The 17,261-nt window shown below is 33.6% G+C and overlaps 1 protein-coding gene across 1 annotated transcript; it reads right to left on the bottom strand.

The window, feature by feature from the left end:
• Window positions 1–284: 284 nt before the first annotated feature.
• On the bottom strand, window positions 285–6,706 carry LOC112716143 (uncharacterized). Its single transcript, XM_025768007.3, has 12 exons — window positions 6,419–6,706; window positions 5,897–6,024; window positions 5,607–5,669; window positions 5,348–5,469; window positions 4,488–4,603; window positions 3,583–4,384; window positions 2,646–3,377; window positions 1,952–2,173; window positions 1,775–1,870; window positions 1,452–1,646; window positions 1,127–1,240; window positions 285–825 (listed from the first exon to the last, which is right to left on the bottom strand). The coding sequence occupies exons 1-12, from the start codon at window positions 6,511–6,513 to the stop codon at window positions 565–567; spliced, it is 2,946 nt and encodes a 981-aa protein (XP_025623792.1). The 5' UTR covers window positions 6,514–6,706; the 3' UTR covers window positions 285–564.
• Between the last annotated feature and the right edge of the window lie 10,555 nt (window positions 6,707–17,261).

Raw genomic sequence — 17,261 nt, 5'->3', positions numbered from 1 at the left:
AGAAATGAAATTTGAGTGAGGGTTTGAAACCCTTTCTTCCCCTCCTTGAGTTTCAACGTGCTCCGGTTGGGTCCACAAGCCCGTGTTCGGCCCAATCTTAAATCGAATTCTTTGAAATTGGTGTCAAAATTCTTATTTTGATGAACTCTATCCTAGTTTAATATAAAATTCGCATTTTTAATTTTCTTTATTAAACTTTAATTTATTGACTAATTATTCGCTAATTTTACAGGATTTACAATTTTTCTTCAACTTGGTTGTAATAGCCAATGAGGACAAAATAATTTATCAACTCAAGCCTGCCACCATAATACTTTCACAATGCACAGGTCTCGAAAGTCTATGTTTCTCTGTCACTCATCGATTTACATCATTTAAATTACTATCCTCCATTAACCCTGAAACAATGCATCATAGTGGAATGTTACATTACTCTGCCAATTCAAGCTACAAGTTTTCAGCAGACCTACAAAGCTCAAGTTATAACTAACATTTGAAAACTGGAGAATAAACCTACTTCAACCTCAAAATTAAAGAAATTCTATGGCCAAAATGGAGGGTAGATCATCTCCATTTATCTTGCAGATCTTTCCTCTCAGACAGTACCCACGTAACAAATATCGCAGCTACTAGAGCGACAATTGTTAGAAGCAGTAGAGCATAACTGAAATCTTCGGTTAGTGAATCATAAGTCCTTGAAGGAGCAATCTGGGTGAAAAATAGATCTACTCCATATGCAAAGACGAGTGATGTAGACTCCAGCTTGGCCGGTACTGTTACTATGCCTCGGAGACCTTCCACTTTAAGCGCATGTGTAATGTAGGACTGCAAAGATTCGAGCAGGCACAGGAAAGAATTTCATATCAAGTCCAACTTCAAAGGGTATTTATATTTAATTTACTATGATAAAAGAAGTGGGTATACTTGCAGACAAGTTATCAACATTTAACATCACATAATGGTGAGAATTTGTGCTTCAGAAGCACAATTTTGCAATGTCCACAAGTTTTTAATGTCATATCAAACATATAGCAAATTTCTACATTTTAAAGAGAAGGAATGACAAATTGACAAGTTTAACTTTTGGCCTAGATCTAAAATGAGGAAATTAATCAAACAAATATACCTGGGAAATGATTGGCAATGAATCAGTGAGAGGAATAATTCCATCTTCTTTTTCAGCTTGTGAAGGATTAACTGTGCGCCGGGGATCCAAAAAGCGTTTATCAAGGGCCAAAACCTACAAAAGAAAAACATTCCCAGTTGACAATCATAATGCAGAATATCGATTAGATTTCATTGAATTTTTCTTCCTTTTCTTCTTATTTGATAAAAGAATATCATCAGAAAAAAGAGGAAAAACAACTGGGGCAAATAAGCATACTATTCCTTTTGCTCAAGATCTCAAATAACAGAAAAATGAGTAACTCGGCAGGGCAAACAATTCAAACCTGATCACCAATTGTTCCAATAAGAAGCTGCTTAGAGGTTATACCCTTGGCAGTTGAAGTCACTTCAATTGCTTTCACAGAATGGGTAAAAAAGTATGATTGTGATTTTGCTATTACTTCTGGTCGAGAATAAGAAGATACAGGTGATGTAAGATTATGCTTCCCAAGAACAAACCTCCAAACATCTTTGTTATCCTGTGAATCATATTCAAGCATACCAAATAAGAACGAACATAAGACAATTTACCCAAAATTAAAAGTAAACATAGACCAAAAGATAGTGAGCAAGGGTTGTCAAAAGAAAATAAAGTTGACTGACATACCGCTCGAGACTGATCATAGATCTCAACAACTGACATCTCATATCTGTGTGCTCTAAGATTAAAATAGTGGTAGACAACCCAGTTTTCACTGAATACCTATACAATCAATATTCATGTAAGACAAAAACAAATCCATATCTAGCCCCAATTAAATGAGCATGTATTTTAAAAACTTACAGCATGAACAGGACCCTGGCATCCATGATGAGTCATGCGATGCAGTATACGACCGGTTACGGTATCAAGGATATAGATGACCAGCCATGCCTCCTCTGGGATTACTGTACCAATTTCCCCTGCGGCCTTTGGTGCTGCATTCGCGACAAAAAGTAGATTCTTTGATATATACTTATACATGACATCATAGTCAGTCATAACTTTTGCTTGAGTATGAACAACCTAGACGAAACAAGAGGGGAGAAAAAAAAAGTTTAGAAAGTAATGCAACAAAGCAACAATTAAGAGTAAGAGTCAACCAATGAAAAGGTCACTAATAATGTATGCATGCTTGAGAAAAACCCTTACTATTCATATTATTTGCGATCAGTTCTATATATGAAAGATTAGTATGAGCATACAGTGATGAGACTTGTACGAGTTCAAAATAACTAAAAGCATATGATTTGGCCATGTTAGGGGGGAAAATGTTAAGATTTGCCTGCATTCCTTTAAGTGATTCTGGATGATCAAAAAGTTCATTTGTGAAATAATAAAATCCACCTTAAGATAAAGGCAAACTTTCAAGTGGGTAACATATCCCTGAGATGAAATCAGGTAACACTTAACAGAATGAAATTAAGAACAACTACGTTGTTATTTTCAAAAGAAAGATAAGTTCTTTAGTAAGAAACTAATTGGCAAAGGCACATACCTCATTTGATTTTCTTGTCATAGTTGCAATAATCTTTTCTGATTCAGATGGGAATACAACTGACCATAAGTCCCTGAAGTCAAAGCAATATTCATCCACTGCTTCCTGAATACAGTTACTCTTCAGGGCATGACCTCTTATAACACCATTATCAGCATCAACTGAGTACCAGTACACATTTGAAAATTCGTGCTTCAGAATATCAATAGCTTCAGGAGTTCTTGGGTACAAATATGCATGCTGCTTATCATCTATAATTAGATGCAGACGCTGTTCAGTTGAATCAGTATAAGGAAGTGGAATGACTTGAGCAGCAGTATGAGCTGGACTCAAAGACTTGAGTTCCATCCCTGTGTAAGCATCAATAAAAGAAAGAACAGCTGGGGTGGACAAACTTGGTCCACATTGCCCAACAACGAGGACAGATGGATTCTCATCCAATGCATGATGATGTGGAACTTGCCACTGATAGATGTGAAGACCAACTGGATTTTCACATGCTTCTGACTTGCGTAAACTAGGAAGTAGAATAGACCAAACTACACGTCCATCTCCAGTGTGCAAAGCAAACACTTTGCCCGCCCTTGTAAGTACTATAAGCAACTTCCGGAAACCATTATGATCACGAGTCATTTTGCTTTTCTCAGAACTCCTCAACCTCAGTGCCTGAATAGCTGCCAAATCATCAGGACTGGCAATCATTAGAGTTCCTTTGAGCTTCAACATATGTCCCTTTCAATAAAAAGCCATTGCACAAAAAGTCAGAAGTGATTATGATATTGACATTGACATAAAACTCCTAATCCTTGATCATAAAGATAGCAGAATAGAATGTGCATTTGGTTACAGTAAAAGAAATGCTTATGATTTCCTCTAACATTGTTTTAATGAAAAACTAACCAGTTTGATGTCTTAATTGAACATATCAAGTGTATACCTTAAGCCATTCAAAAAGGTTCTGTTCAACTTTTGCCACAGACACACCTTCCTTTTGCACAGGTAGTTCTGATGTTGTTACATCTACAACTGATGCAAGACCGTCCTCTCTACTCCAAACAATTTCTCCTTGTTGTACTAATAAGAGCGAATGGTCCTCCATTACCATCAATGCTCTAAACCCATGGGATCTATCTGTCCTTACATAATTGTTCACAAAAATCTTATCAATTTTCCCTCTTTGATGATCTATTACTATGCTCTCCTTAAGCAAATCATGATTCCAATCATTAACATTCTTTACAGAGAGGTGGATTTTATTGTCTCCATAATGAACAAATGCAAAAGCATGTTCATCCTCTGAAATTGACAAAGAATCACTAACAGCTGCTCCATTATTAACTTTGTCCACCAGCACCAGCTCACCTTGATTTGTCACTTTAATTAAAAGAACATAGGAATTGGTATTTAATGCAAACATTCCTGGAAGCCTTGATGGTAGTATTACTGGCTGACCAGCTAAATCTTTGGTGAGGTCTGAAATATGCTTCTGGTTGTAGCTAATCTCTCCATTCTTCAGGTGTACTATTACTATCTTTGATCTCATTTCATCCAATACTACAAACATATCACCCGAGACTGCTAATAATTCCCCAAAAGTACCAAAAGGAAGTGCTGCATGGTTGTTCTCTAACAACTCTCCATTCTTAGCATTTAATCCATACACACTAATCTTTGACGAATCAGCAAAACCAGCCACATAGATCACATCAGAAGATTGAATAATATGGCTAACCTCAATGCTGCAAACATTATAAAGATAATAACATTAATGAACCTGTCATGCTATCTCATGCTTAGAAAGAAAATTGATTGGTGATTGGATTCCAGTGCTGCCATACATACCTTTCACCAGCAAAATCTTTCTTCCAGAGAACTTCACCATCTACACCTGAAACGGCATTGAGGCTCCCTTTACCATAAACAAGGATCAAATCATCCTTGTCAGCTTTCAGATTTTTCTGCAAAATAAAAAATCTGCATTTAGTTGCAGTGAATAAAAAATTCAAGTGATTTTCAAACTCAACTGCCACTAAAATTAGTTTTAAAAGCAGGCGAAGGGAAGGCCAGTCCAAGTTCATGACAGTGACCAGAAATACGGAATGATGCAAATAAGGTCTTTCACTTGAAATTGCAACACATATGGGAAATGAAGATTTTGTGGGCCACATATCACTTAAAGATCTTTTTTATTGAACTCGAGTGGAAGTTACCACCATTGATTGCTCAGTGTTTTTAATAAAAAACTTAAGTACAAATCAACAACAAAGGGGTTTTCTCATAAACCCTAAGTATCTTGCTTTTCCAGTTTTGAGGGGTTACAAAGCTCTAGAAGTCCTAGTGAAATAAAGAATAAATTTTCATCATGGTCGCTAATTGATGGTTATCAGTGCATTATTCATTTTTCAACCACCACTCAGTTTTTTATTGTCAATTTTAAACTTTAAAGTGAAGCCATTTGTTTCATAACACAATGACGTCAATGGCAATTATGTGCTACAAGTGAAAGAGATTAAAGATGTATAAGTTCTTTTCACTGGTCTGTAGGATGCTTTAACCTTTATCAAATGATACCATTTTCTTTTAACCTTCTGAATTCATCAATAAGATAGACAAAAAAAATCATATTTCATACATGTGCAACAACAAAAATATGGTATGTATGGCCTAGCCAGGATGGGGCAAGTGGGAAAGTATTCACTTACTGGGATGTGTAATATTGACTTTGATGCCTTCGAGCCCGGAAGGGAAGACTCCCAAACCATCTGTCCATCAGGAAGGTTCCATGCTCTCAATATACTGCCATCCGAAGAAAGAGTAATGACATCTGAAACATTTATACTAACACTTATGAGATTGATCACCAATTTAGGCTTAGACTATTATAAAGCACTATCAAAACTAGATAGCATTAAGTAATTTAATATAAGAATTAAATACCAAACAATCAGGGTTTAAGCATACATTTTCCCAGGGCAATGTCAAGTCCATCAATAACATCATTTGTCCCAAGAACGTGCCTCCAAACTGCATGCAACAAAACAGAGCTGAGCATTTCACGGACTTGGTGATTCCTAATATTTATAAATAAGAAGAAAATAATAACTCTGGATTCAAAACAAGTCGAAAGTTACTAGTTCAATATTGGTCAATGTATCTTAATTCGTTTCTTCATCGACAACTTTAAAATCTTCTAAATAGAAATTAATTGAATTCAGCAAGATTACACGAGCAGTTAAACAAATCAAACTCACAAATCTCTCCATGACGAAGGTCGAGCGAAGCTACAACATTCTCTTCAGTAGACACCAAAACACGCTTTCGCCCAGTCTTCTGAGTGTGGAACACAGCATGCTTTACTTTCCCAATGTATTTTTGGTGCCTGCAATTAGTAGCTAACCAAATTCAGCAAACAACTTACACTCAAAACTGATAAAAGTCAAACCAAGCGTTAGAATCAGAGTCTTCAATCTACAAACACAATCGAGGTTGTGCAATCAGATGACAGCTGATCAACAAATCAGCTCAACTTCAGATTAATCAACAATTAATCAAACAACACAACAAGTTCCAAATTACGAATAATCAATAATATCGACTCTTAAGTGGATTAAGTGTAAGATCGAGGTCTGAGTGCGATAATTACGAAGCTAACAAGAACGAATTGATTAAAGTGAATCGAATGAAATCGCGAGATGAGGTAAGTTGGAATGCAAGGATGAATTAGGTTTGACCAGAAGAGTGTAGAAAATAGGAGTGTGATTTGGGAAACTGACCAATCCATGAGGCCAACTTGATCTTCGTAGAGCGAATAAGTCAGATTGGTGAAAGAAAGGAAGAGAAGAACAATGAGAAAAACCCTAATCGCCATGGCGAAGATGGCGATTACAACCACACGGATCTGAGTGAGCTCAAAGAATGATACTATCAAAAGTGATTCGCTATTTTATTTTTAGTTTTCGTTTTCTTCGCAGCCTAACAACAAGCGTCGTTCGTTGTAGATACAGCTTCCGGCTTTCACTAAAACGCAGTGTTTTTGCATCAAACTTAAGATAGGACGATGTTACAGTACAGTTACACCGTCAAATTTTTTAAATTTAATTTCCACTATCATCTACTTAGATGTTTTTGAAAATTAATTAAGATGTAATATAAAATTTAAAAATTGGATAATAATCATAATATAGATTTAAATATAAAATAAATATAAAAATGTTAATTACTTAATAATTTTTTTAATTTAATTAATTGCTATTATTATCAATTCTTTTCATTGCTTTCGTTTTTTTTTTCTTTACAGAATTTAAAATAATGTTAAAATTAAAAATTACAGACAAAATAAAATTTCAGAGAAAATTTTCTCTTTTTTTTTTAACCTTAAATGAATAGGTTTATGAAAGTATAAGATTCACAACAATACATTATTTTTTAACTATGTAAAAGAGATTTGGATTTTTTTTCTATTATAAAATAAAAAAAAACATTTTTTAAAAAAAAATTATTGAAACTTAAATTTTTGGAAATCAAATTTTTTTTTAGTATCTAGGACAAGTTTACTGTATCCCGGCAAACCTCAGTATTTTAATAAGGTTTGCCGCATCCACGGCGAACTTGCTTAAGTATAAAAATTGGTGAAAAACTACCTCATTTTTCATATTTCATGTTCACTTTTTCACTCTCAGCTTCTCTTGTCTTGTGAAGTTTATTTTTTTAGACATTGATGAAGTTTTTTATCTTTTCAATTCATCAGTTTTAGATAATTCTATTCTTCTATTATTTTTATGTTTAATTTGTTGTTGTTTATTATTTTAACATGTTTCGTTAGTTAGATTAAGTTATTAGTTAAATGTTAATTAGTTTGATAATTAAATGATACATTTAGTTTACATGACCATGTATGTGTTGTTAGTTTAGAATGTGTAAAACAATCATGTAGTTATGAAATAGATGCTAGTCAAAAAAAATGTATTTTGATTACTGTATCGTTTGAACTAATTATGGTTAATTTTGGTAATTTTGTTCTTCTATTTTTTTTATTTGATTATTGTCAAATATGGTTGGTAATAATTTAATTAATTTTAAATTAAGTTATTTTATTTAGATTATTGTTTAAGTCCAACTGATTATGTTATTTAAATTTAGTTTGAATATGTCTGATAAAAATTTAGCCAATCTAAATTTAGTTATTCTAACTTACTCTATTAGAGTGTAGTTTCATGGAGCAAGAATTGTTGGGGTATGAGGATATTTTTTATAGACTGGATCAGGTTGACCATATAGCAGGTAAATTTGGTTGAGTGGTACACTTTATAACTCATATCTTTTATGGGAAAGTATGAGGAGACAATAGCCTTATTGTACAATGCATACAATGGGGGTTTAATTGTAATTAAAATTAAATTATGAGTAATTATTTAATTTTGAATTCTTTCTAATTTAAAATTTGAATTAAATTAGGATTACCCTCAATTATAGAACCAAACCTACGAATCTCTCTTTCAAGACGGCGTGACCTCCATTAACAACGAACTGTCGTCTGCATCTGTTTCAACCGCACAGCACAGGTCACCGGCAAGCACTGCGTCATGTTGTTCTATTTCCACCGCCCTCTCGGATCGTACAGTCCACCGCCCAGCACCGCCCTCTCGTCCGCACATTACGTAGCCGATTTGCCTTCTTCGAAATGTCGACATCGCAAGACGAACGTGTTTCAAGTGAGGGTCTTCCTTCATGCACACCACCGAGCCGAAATTCATTAATGGAGTGCAACCAAGCAGCGGCTAAGTTCTATGCCGCTGCGACACCATCACTGCCCCTGTTCTTCTTTCTCTCCTTCATCAACACAGGTTCCATCCCCTTTTCTTGTCCCCGGTTCTTTCTATTTTATTTATTTCATTGCTTTTAATGCCGGTTTCTGCATATAGATTAGGTTTAGGACTAGTTAATATCTGCTGCTAGATTGAATGTGTTTGCTGGCTGAATTTTATGGGTTGATTGCTGCTTCCATTGAACTGAATGCTCTGGTTACACATGATGCACACCATATGCTCGATGAAATGCCTAAATGAAATCTTTTTGTTTAATTCTTATGTATGCCCAGCATTTGACTTAAATTCTATTCTCATGAAGCATTATAATTTACAATTGTGCAGTTTTATGTGATTTCTAATGATGTTTGAGCTTGAATTTTGTTATGCACTTGTTTGTGATTTTTTTTTATCAAAATACCAATTTGGTTAAAAATTCATATGTTATCAATTGTTTGGTATATTTTTAAGAAGTGCATACCATGTTTTATTGAGTGATTTGAATAAAATAGTTTATTCATGTTGGTTTTGAACATAAATGATCACATGCATCATCACTCGTTTTTTGAAGTTTTTGAGCAATTTAAATTGGTTTTCATCAAAATTATTGCTTTTTGAACAAAGGGTTGTGTTTATGTGATTATTTTATACTCTTTGACATGAATAAGTGGGCTTCTTTATTATTGCTTTGATTATTGTCTTTATGCTAATTTTGATTAATTCTTGCAAATTCAATACACAATTACAATAACCAAGCCTTCCAGCCTCAATTCACTCTAAATTGCTTTAGTCTAAGTTGTTTGCACATTAATTGCATTTATTCCTTTATTAGTTACTTAGGCTCCTTAATTGTGAAAAACCTCACTTTCTTTTGAGCATATTACACATTTTCAACCTGTTTTTCTCAACATTTTACATATTAGGTTTGTCTTCATATTATCATTCCGCGAAAGTTCTTTAATGGAGTCCAATTTGGTTGAACCGCTGTGTCGTCTTCCATCTTCTGGCGGCAATGAGAATTCATCACATACACATGAACACGTAGCAAACCATGATGTCGTCGAGGGTGAGAAATCTAATATGGTGAGCAACGTTCGTTGAATGCATTGATAATGAATGGTTATTTTCATGTGAATTAGATGTTCATACTCAATACAAATGGCGTGTTTATTTTTATGTTTAATGCTTATCCAAATGCATCATAAACATTCATGATTCAACCAAATTTATGAAGGTTTTATGTTCATGGTAAGCTTTTATGTATGAAGAATTTGTATGTGTTAATTAAGCATGGCATATTAATGTGACGCTGAATGAAACTAGATCTTCTTGGACTAACTTATATTGGTATATGAATTTATATGACTTAATATAAATTGTATGTATAAGAATGAGATTGTTGAATATGAAAAACAATGAAAGTTATTATCATCATTAAGATTTTATTTGATAATAAAAATTAAATAGCCAAAAGTTAGTTATCAAAGGATGGACGACTTAATATGCTTCCTGCATGTTCAATTTAGAATATACATATGATCACACATGATAAACACTAAATGAATAAAAAAAATAACTCTAGTCAACATTGGCTCTGAAATCGATGCTGGACTATGTGCTTGGTAGTTGTATCTACTGCATGTTCATGTATGTGATGTATAGTGACATTGTTTGTGCTGGTTAGTGAGGTTTCTTTTTTGGTCTATGTGCTTGGTAGAATGATTGACTTGATTTCTTTTTTATAGTCGCATTGTTTGTGCTGGTTAGTGAGGTTTTAAGCAAATGATATATACTAAGGATTTATCTTATTATTATTTTTTTTTTGAATTGTAGGCCATGCAACTGTCGGATGTTATTGAGGTTGGAAGTGAAGAAACGGATCTTGGTTGCAAGGTTTGGACTCTAAAGGTCGATGCTCATGTTGGCCGCAATGAGCCCCACCAATTTGATGGGTTCATGTCTTTGTTAAGCTCATTTAACAATAGTTAGTTTATGTTGAACATGACTTTCAGTACATAATTCATGTATTAGATACTATAGACGAAAACAGTTATCTGGTCCGAAAAGAATGGGTTTATTTAAAAAAAATGGATGTTCGTTTCTAAATATTAATGATGTTCACCGTTATTGTATCCATCCGGATGGTTAATTTATTAGACAAAATGGATGTTCATTCTGATTATATGATCCCACTTATTAATTACACGATTATCACTACTCACAAATGTTGGATGTTCATCTTTACATATAACTGGATGTTCAGACCGTGGTCACTATAGCGTCTATTCAGGACGCTTCATGAAATCTTGGCTCAATGTCAAAATTCAAGAACTTAATGCTTAACAAATTCAAGTCATTTGACTTTCAAAAAGTAAACATAAATCTCTGGATAAAGACTGGATGTTCGTTATAGTAAGAATCTAGATGGTTACTTTCACAGGAAAAATGGATGTTCACTTTCGCTGTAACATCTGTTCAGAACGCTTCATGAAAACTCGACTCAAGTTCAATTTTCAAGAACTCAATGCTTAACAATTTCAAGTCGTTCCACTTTGAAAAACTAAAGATAAATCCCTGAATAAAGACATAGTTAGACAGATGTTCGTTTTAGCTAGAATATGGATAGTTCCTTTCACAGAGAAAATGAATATTCACTTTCATGCATTTTTTAGAATGTCATGCCTGAGTGAATGAAGACCAACATATTCACAAAATTACAAAAGATAAAAGAGGGTCCATAGTTACATCCTCCTAGTTTCACATAAATAAATTCGCAAGACTAGAACCAGTGTATAAGCAAAACAAGCATATCAAAAGTTACAATCTAGTATGAGTATGCTAATTTTTCCTGCCCTTGACCCTTTCCACAGGTGGTAATCCTTCAGCTTGTTACGTCAACGTCCTCGTACTAGATGCTGTGAGTATGCTAACACCTGATCATGCAATTGGTCCTTTGAAATGCAATGCAAGGTTATTTTCACCTTATAACAAGGAAACAAAAAACATAACATGACAAATTAACAATTAAATAATCCAACTGCTACTTTTGACCCAAACCATATTCCCTACAAAAATAAGTAGAAACAATGCACAAACCCCTCCAGTGCGCACATTAAACACTGATCACCAGTTCACCATGGCATGTTTGAATAAGTTGCTAGACATAAAAACTACACTATATAAGCCATTGCAATATTATAACAAGAACAACTCGAACAACGGTCACGCCAAATGGTTTAACAAACAATTAACATAATAGAGGGAGTAGCACAGTAATAAAAAAAGATCTACATAGAGCACTCCTACATGCCAACAAAAGGTACTCATATACAAGAGCCAACAACTATAACCAAAAATTGACTCCAAACAATACTCCACCAGTCGTGCTTGCGAAGAAACAATGATTGGATTAGAATCCCCATTAGTAAAATACAAGTGTTGCATTCAACTTGAATTTAACAGGACTCACAGACTGACTCATACAATTAAAAGCACAACAATTAACAAGTCTTATTAAATTCACACAACTATGTTATATTGATTTATGATCAAGGGATAAAACAGCCATCTAATAAACATTGAAAAATAAAGGCAATGCTCAGCTTGTTTATGTCACATTACATACAGATGTTCACACTACGGGAGAAAATATTATGCCTTATACCTTTTAATCATGGTAGCCAACCTATTATTCTACATGTTCAAACTGACTGAAACTGCAACTATTGAGTTCTATGCCAAGAACATTCAATCATCCCAGCAAAATAAACAAAATAAAAGGACTTACATGCTGTGCTTAGTTGCTTACCAAGGAAAAAAAAGGAACCGAGTCCAAAACAAAAATAAATTAGTAAAGCATACGAAAGCTTGACCATGGAAACCAACCATCTGATACCTTGCTAAAGTAACCATCTAATAAATAGTGTCAAATAAAGAAAAAAGTTCAGCTTATTTATGTCACATTGCATGCAGAGGTCCATACTGATAAATTATGCTTTTTAAACCTGACTACCAAAGTTTTACGGCTCTTCCCGCGCTAAACTTAAATTAATTGCAACCATCTAAACCAACATATTATTCTACATGTTCAAACTTACTGAAACTGCAACTATTAAGTATATAAGAAATACTGAAACTGCAACTATTAAGTACATAAAAAATCTATTAAGAACACCCAACATCCAAAACCCAACTAAAGTAACCATCCAATTACATGGGAAAAAATCGATCATTATTACCGAACATCCATTACCCTACTAAAGTAACCATCCAATTACATGGGAAAAAATCGATCATTATTACCGAACATCCATTACCCTACTAAAGTAACCATCCAATTATGGTTAAGAAAAAGAAGCCACTGATCAGCTGGTTTATGTGACATCGCATCCAAATGTCCACACCGGACGGAAAAATAAAATGTTATTTAAACTAGCTTAACAACCTTATTTCACCTTTCCCGCTCAAAAGTTATATCAATTACAACGATATCAAACAAGAAATAATTTCACATGCTCGAACATACTAAAATTTCATATACTGCATTTTAACCATGTAAATCAAGCAAATAATCAACATACACTCTCTACATTACAAACTTCAAGGTGAATGATATTTCATGAAAGGAAGAAACTAACCCACTTAACGTGGATGCTCGACGATGATATAGTTCTGCTGTTTGTGTTGGTCACAGTAAATAATTCACGTTTGGCGGCGAATCTGTTAAATCAATTGCAACCATCTCAAGCAACAGCTAATTTCTAATGCTCCAAAATAATAAAATTCCATTTATTTCTTTTTTACCATATAGTTTCAAAAAAAATAAACATCTTAAACACTCTATAAAACAAGTACCAACTGCAGGGAGTAATCATGAAAAGAAGAAAATAAAGCACTCACCTTGGATAGTCAAAAAGGTTTTGGAACACGTTAGTTGGCGAAACAGGGAACAGCTACGCAGCTGCAAAAAGAACACCGGTCATGCTTCCGCCGAGGGCAAACAAGCGCGGCGCTGGGCCCCAGCAACTCGCGTTGGTAGGGAGGAACGATCGTGCGATCCCGACGCTGCCACCAACGGGAATGGATCGCGAACAGCGGGTCTCCAACGCAGACGTGTTCTAGGCGCTGCTGCAGATTGTGATTTGGACAGCTATGCGGCAGTGTGGGGGAAGGTGAGCAAGGAGGAGGAGGTGTTCTGGTTGTAGGATAACGCTGTCAAAAGGAGTGAATTGAGGGTAATTTCTTTTAGGAATTACAATTAGGTTATCTGGGTGTTTATTATTATTTTCAAATATAAGTGGGCTAGATAAAAAACCCATTGTACATATTGTATACATATGGCATTGTCTTCCTAGTGGGACTCATCTTTTATATGTTCAAAATTTGAATTTGTGTTATTACTTGTTGAATCCTTTTTTTTTACTGATTTATTTTATTTGGTAGGCACCTCGGATCCTGCATACTAGAAGAAATTTATTGAGATGTTTGTCCGAGCAGATTAGGTCACATCTTAGACAATCAAGATTTGAGCATGTTGCATACATGGTAGAGTGGGAGCATGATTGGCCATTGGTCTCAGCTCTGATTGAGAGATGGTGACCTGAGTCCCGTACGTTTCAACTGCCATGTGGGGAGATGACTGTCACCCTGCATGACGTGGCGTACCAGTTGGGATTTAACATTACTGGAAATCTGGTAAGTGGTTGCAACGGTGGGTGAGAGCAGTTCCATCAGGACGGTCTATTGAGGACTTTTGTCATCAACAGCTACTAGGTGTTGTTTCGGGACCCGATGATAGATAGTTACAGACAAAGTGGAGTGTCAAGTTTAGTTGGTTTCAGAATATTATTTGCGGGGAGTTGGAGGAGCACCTGATGGAGGAGTGCCTGCTGCGTTATACCAGAGAATATATCATGCAGATGATCGAAGGTATTCTTTTTCCGAATGTCTCTGACTCTCGGGTGCATATTAGGTGGTTGCCTCTTTTAGAGGACATTGACATATGTGGGATATTATCATGGGCTCTGCAATGTTGGCATGGTCTTATCGCCAGATGTATCGGGCCACATACTATCGTTAGCGGAACATGGGTAGATGTCGTAGTTTGCTTCTCTCATATACCACTGTTGCAGCCGGAGGAATTTGTCACGCGTCGATTTTCCCTGGTTGAGAGGTATTATTCTTTTTTTTTGCATCTTTTTCATAAGTTACTGAAATACTTTTGTGGTGTCCAAACATTCGTGATATTTTAAGTGGGCGGGGTTGCATCCAAATAATGCCAGAGGTGACAACAGACATCGACATTACAGATATCTCCTCAATGGACTTGGCATTCTTAACGTAAGTGATAAACATTCGTGGTATCATAATTGTACATTAAATGACTTTCGAACTTGTATATGATGCTTCTTGGTTCAGGAATTTTTGTTAGTTCAGCCTCAGCCTCTTCACTATCATTGGGACTAACTTGATATGGATCTATCATTGGGTCCCTGATAGCAGAACCCTCATGACTTTCAACGTCAGATTGTATCATACAATCATTAGAATGTTCAACGTTTGACCCCTTTTGACTACATTCAGGTGGCATGTTTAGGTCAATCATCGCCTTTTTAATATTTCTTCTGACTACTCCACTTAAAGGGTATGTCCTCAACTAGAAAAACAAATAATTCCAACAGATAATTTTAACAGATGGACATCTGTCTAACGATTGTGTCACACCCTCATGAGACGTATGTCCTTGTCATCATGTAACCGATACCTCATCCAAAAAACATAACATATTCTCAAAATTGTGATCTAATAAAAATAATACAAAAATAACAATCACAACTATAATCTATGATATACCTTTTGTAAAACAAAGCAATATTTACTTTAGACGGATATTTGTAGTAAATTTTTTTCACTTTTTCGTGTGTTGTTAGTCAATAGAATGCAATAGCAAATTCTTAACGTTGTTAAACTATTGATTTCAGGTGTCATGTATGTAATTACTGGTTGAACATACCTAAACACGATAGAACCTTCTTCATCGCACACTATTTCACCATCATAATATATAAATAGATAACAACGGAAATCCAGATATTGTAGAGAGTAAATTAGAATATCAATATCAAATAGAAGAATGAGCTACTAGTATTGAGTTTCGTTCTCAGCCAATCTGAATATATATAGATGTGATTCGGCTCAAAGTTTGCCGAGAACGGTGAACTTCATATAACAATTAAAGTTCGTCAGGGATACAGCAAACTTTATTAAAATATTGAAATTCGCTACAACGAACTTGTCCTAAATGCCAAAAAAAAATATCTTAGAAATTAAAATTTCAATAATTTTTTTATTTTATAATAGAAAAAACCCAAGAGATTTGTTATGATACACGTACTTTTTATATAAGAATATTGATATTTTAATTTAATTAATAATTTAATATTTTCTCATAAATTTTTGAAGTGTTACAAATTAATTTTAAAAATAAATAATTTGATAGAATACACAATGCTATAGTTTATTGAACAAAATTAATAAACAGTTGTATTTATTATTGAAGATACAAGTTTAACAATACATCCAGAATTAAGGATTACTAGGTTTAGATTTGCTATTACAATCATCTATTTATTTTCATTATAACAAATGATAATGATAATCCTATTTTTTATGATGTAACTCTTACATAATTCTTTTCATTTTATATTTATATGGATTTATAAAAAAATTATCAAAATAAAAATGTCGTTATCATTTCTTAATAAAAATGGTTTGATCAGCCTATCCAATATTCATACTTTCTAAATTCTAATAATTGTTTCTATTAATAATGGAGCACTACATCCAAAACAATTAAATTAACCCATTTTTAATTTTAAAGTAATTAAGTGATTCATATCGTGAAATAAGTTCCACCATCAAATGCAATAACTATATAATATATTATATATTTTCAAGTAATTTAACTGTAAATTACAATTCATATCCATTTATAGTAGTAAGTCTAATCTATTGCTTCTTATCAAAGTTACCTCAGATCTAATTAGTCTTCTAAAAACCTAAAGATATAAATAAGTTATTTAAATAAATTGATTGGAAATTAAATTTATCATATTATAATTTTTTAATATAACAGATAAAATTGTAATTTTTTTATATTTATAAAAATTATTATAGAATGTAGCGGTTTATTACAATATACACGTAATTCATTACAAGATGTAGTAGTAAATTACGTTAAATTGTGTGCAAAGTAAAAACTACTCCAGTCATAGTTTCTGAAAGGTTTAATTATTCTGCAGGTCCTTATAGTTTCACCGAATTTTCAATTAGGTCCCTATAATTTTTTTCCTTTTAATTGGGTCCTTATACATTATTTTTTTTTTTAATTTAGTCCATGTTAACGTTAAACGTCAAAAAAATGTTAGTGAATAGTAAAATTACTTGTATACCCTTAGGGACCTAATTAAAAAGAAAAAATCATAAGGACCTAATTGAAAATTCGATAAAACTATAAATATTCAATGAAAGATATTCCTATAATCCCTATCAAATAATTTTAGGACATAAAAGATATTTCTATAATCCATTTTATTTTGTCACCATCATCCTTTTGCTTATTTATATACAAATTGTACTAGATACCTTCTCTTTTTTTTAACTTCCAAAATACCTTATCTTAAGAACATACAAAAAAAAGGAATGGCTAAAATGAAACAAAAATAATAGTAATAAGTATATATAAAATTCAGTTTCTATTATTCAAGTATACTCATTATGATCATGTAACATTTTATATTTGTGTGGATTCATA

This window comes from Arachis hypogaea, chromosome 10, assembly GCF_003086295.3.
Source record: "Arachis hypogaea cultivar Tifrunner chromosome 10, arahy.Tifrunner.gnm2.J5K5, whole genome shotgun sequence".
NCBI classification, from domain to species: Eukaryota; Viridiplantae; Streptophyta; class Magnoliopsida; order Fabales; family Fabaceae; genus Arachis; species Arachis hypogaea.
The sequence above is the reverse complement of the archived record's forward strand: the minus strand, read 5'-3'. Positions and strand labels throughout refer to the sequence as shown.

Coding starts and splice junctions, on each gene's coding strand:
- LOC112716143 (XM_025768007.3), bottom strand. CDS start 6,513: ATGGCGATTAGGGTTTTTCTCATTGTTCTTCTCTTCCTTTCTTTCACC. Junction 5,670..5,896: donor CCTTCGTCATGGAGAGATTT/GTGAGTTTGATT, acceptor TGTTGCATGCAG/TTTGGAGGCACGTTCTTGGG. Junction 1,241..1,451: donor TTGGAACAATTGGTGATCAG/GTTTGAATTGTT, acceptor TTTCTTTTGTAG/GTTTTGGCCCTTGATAAACG.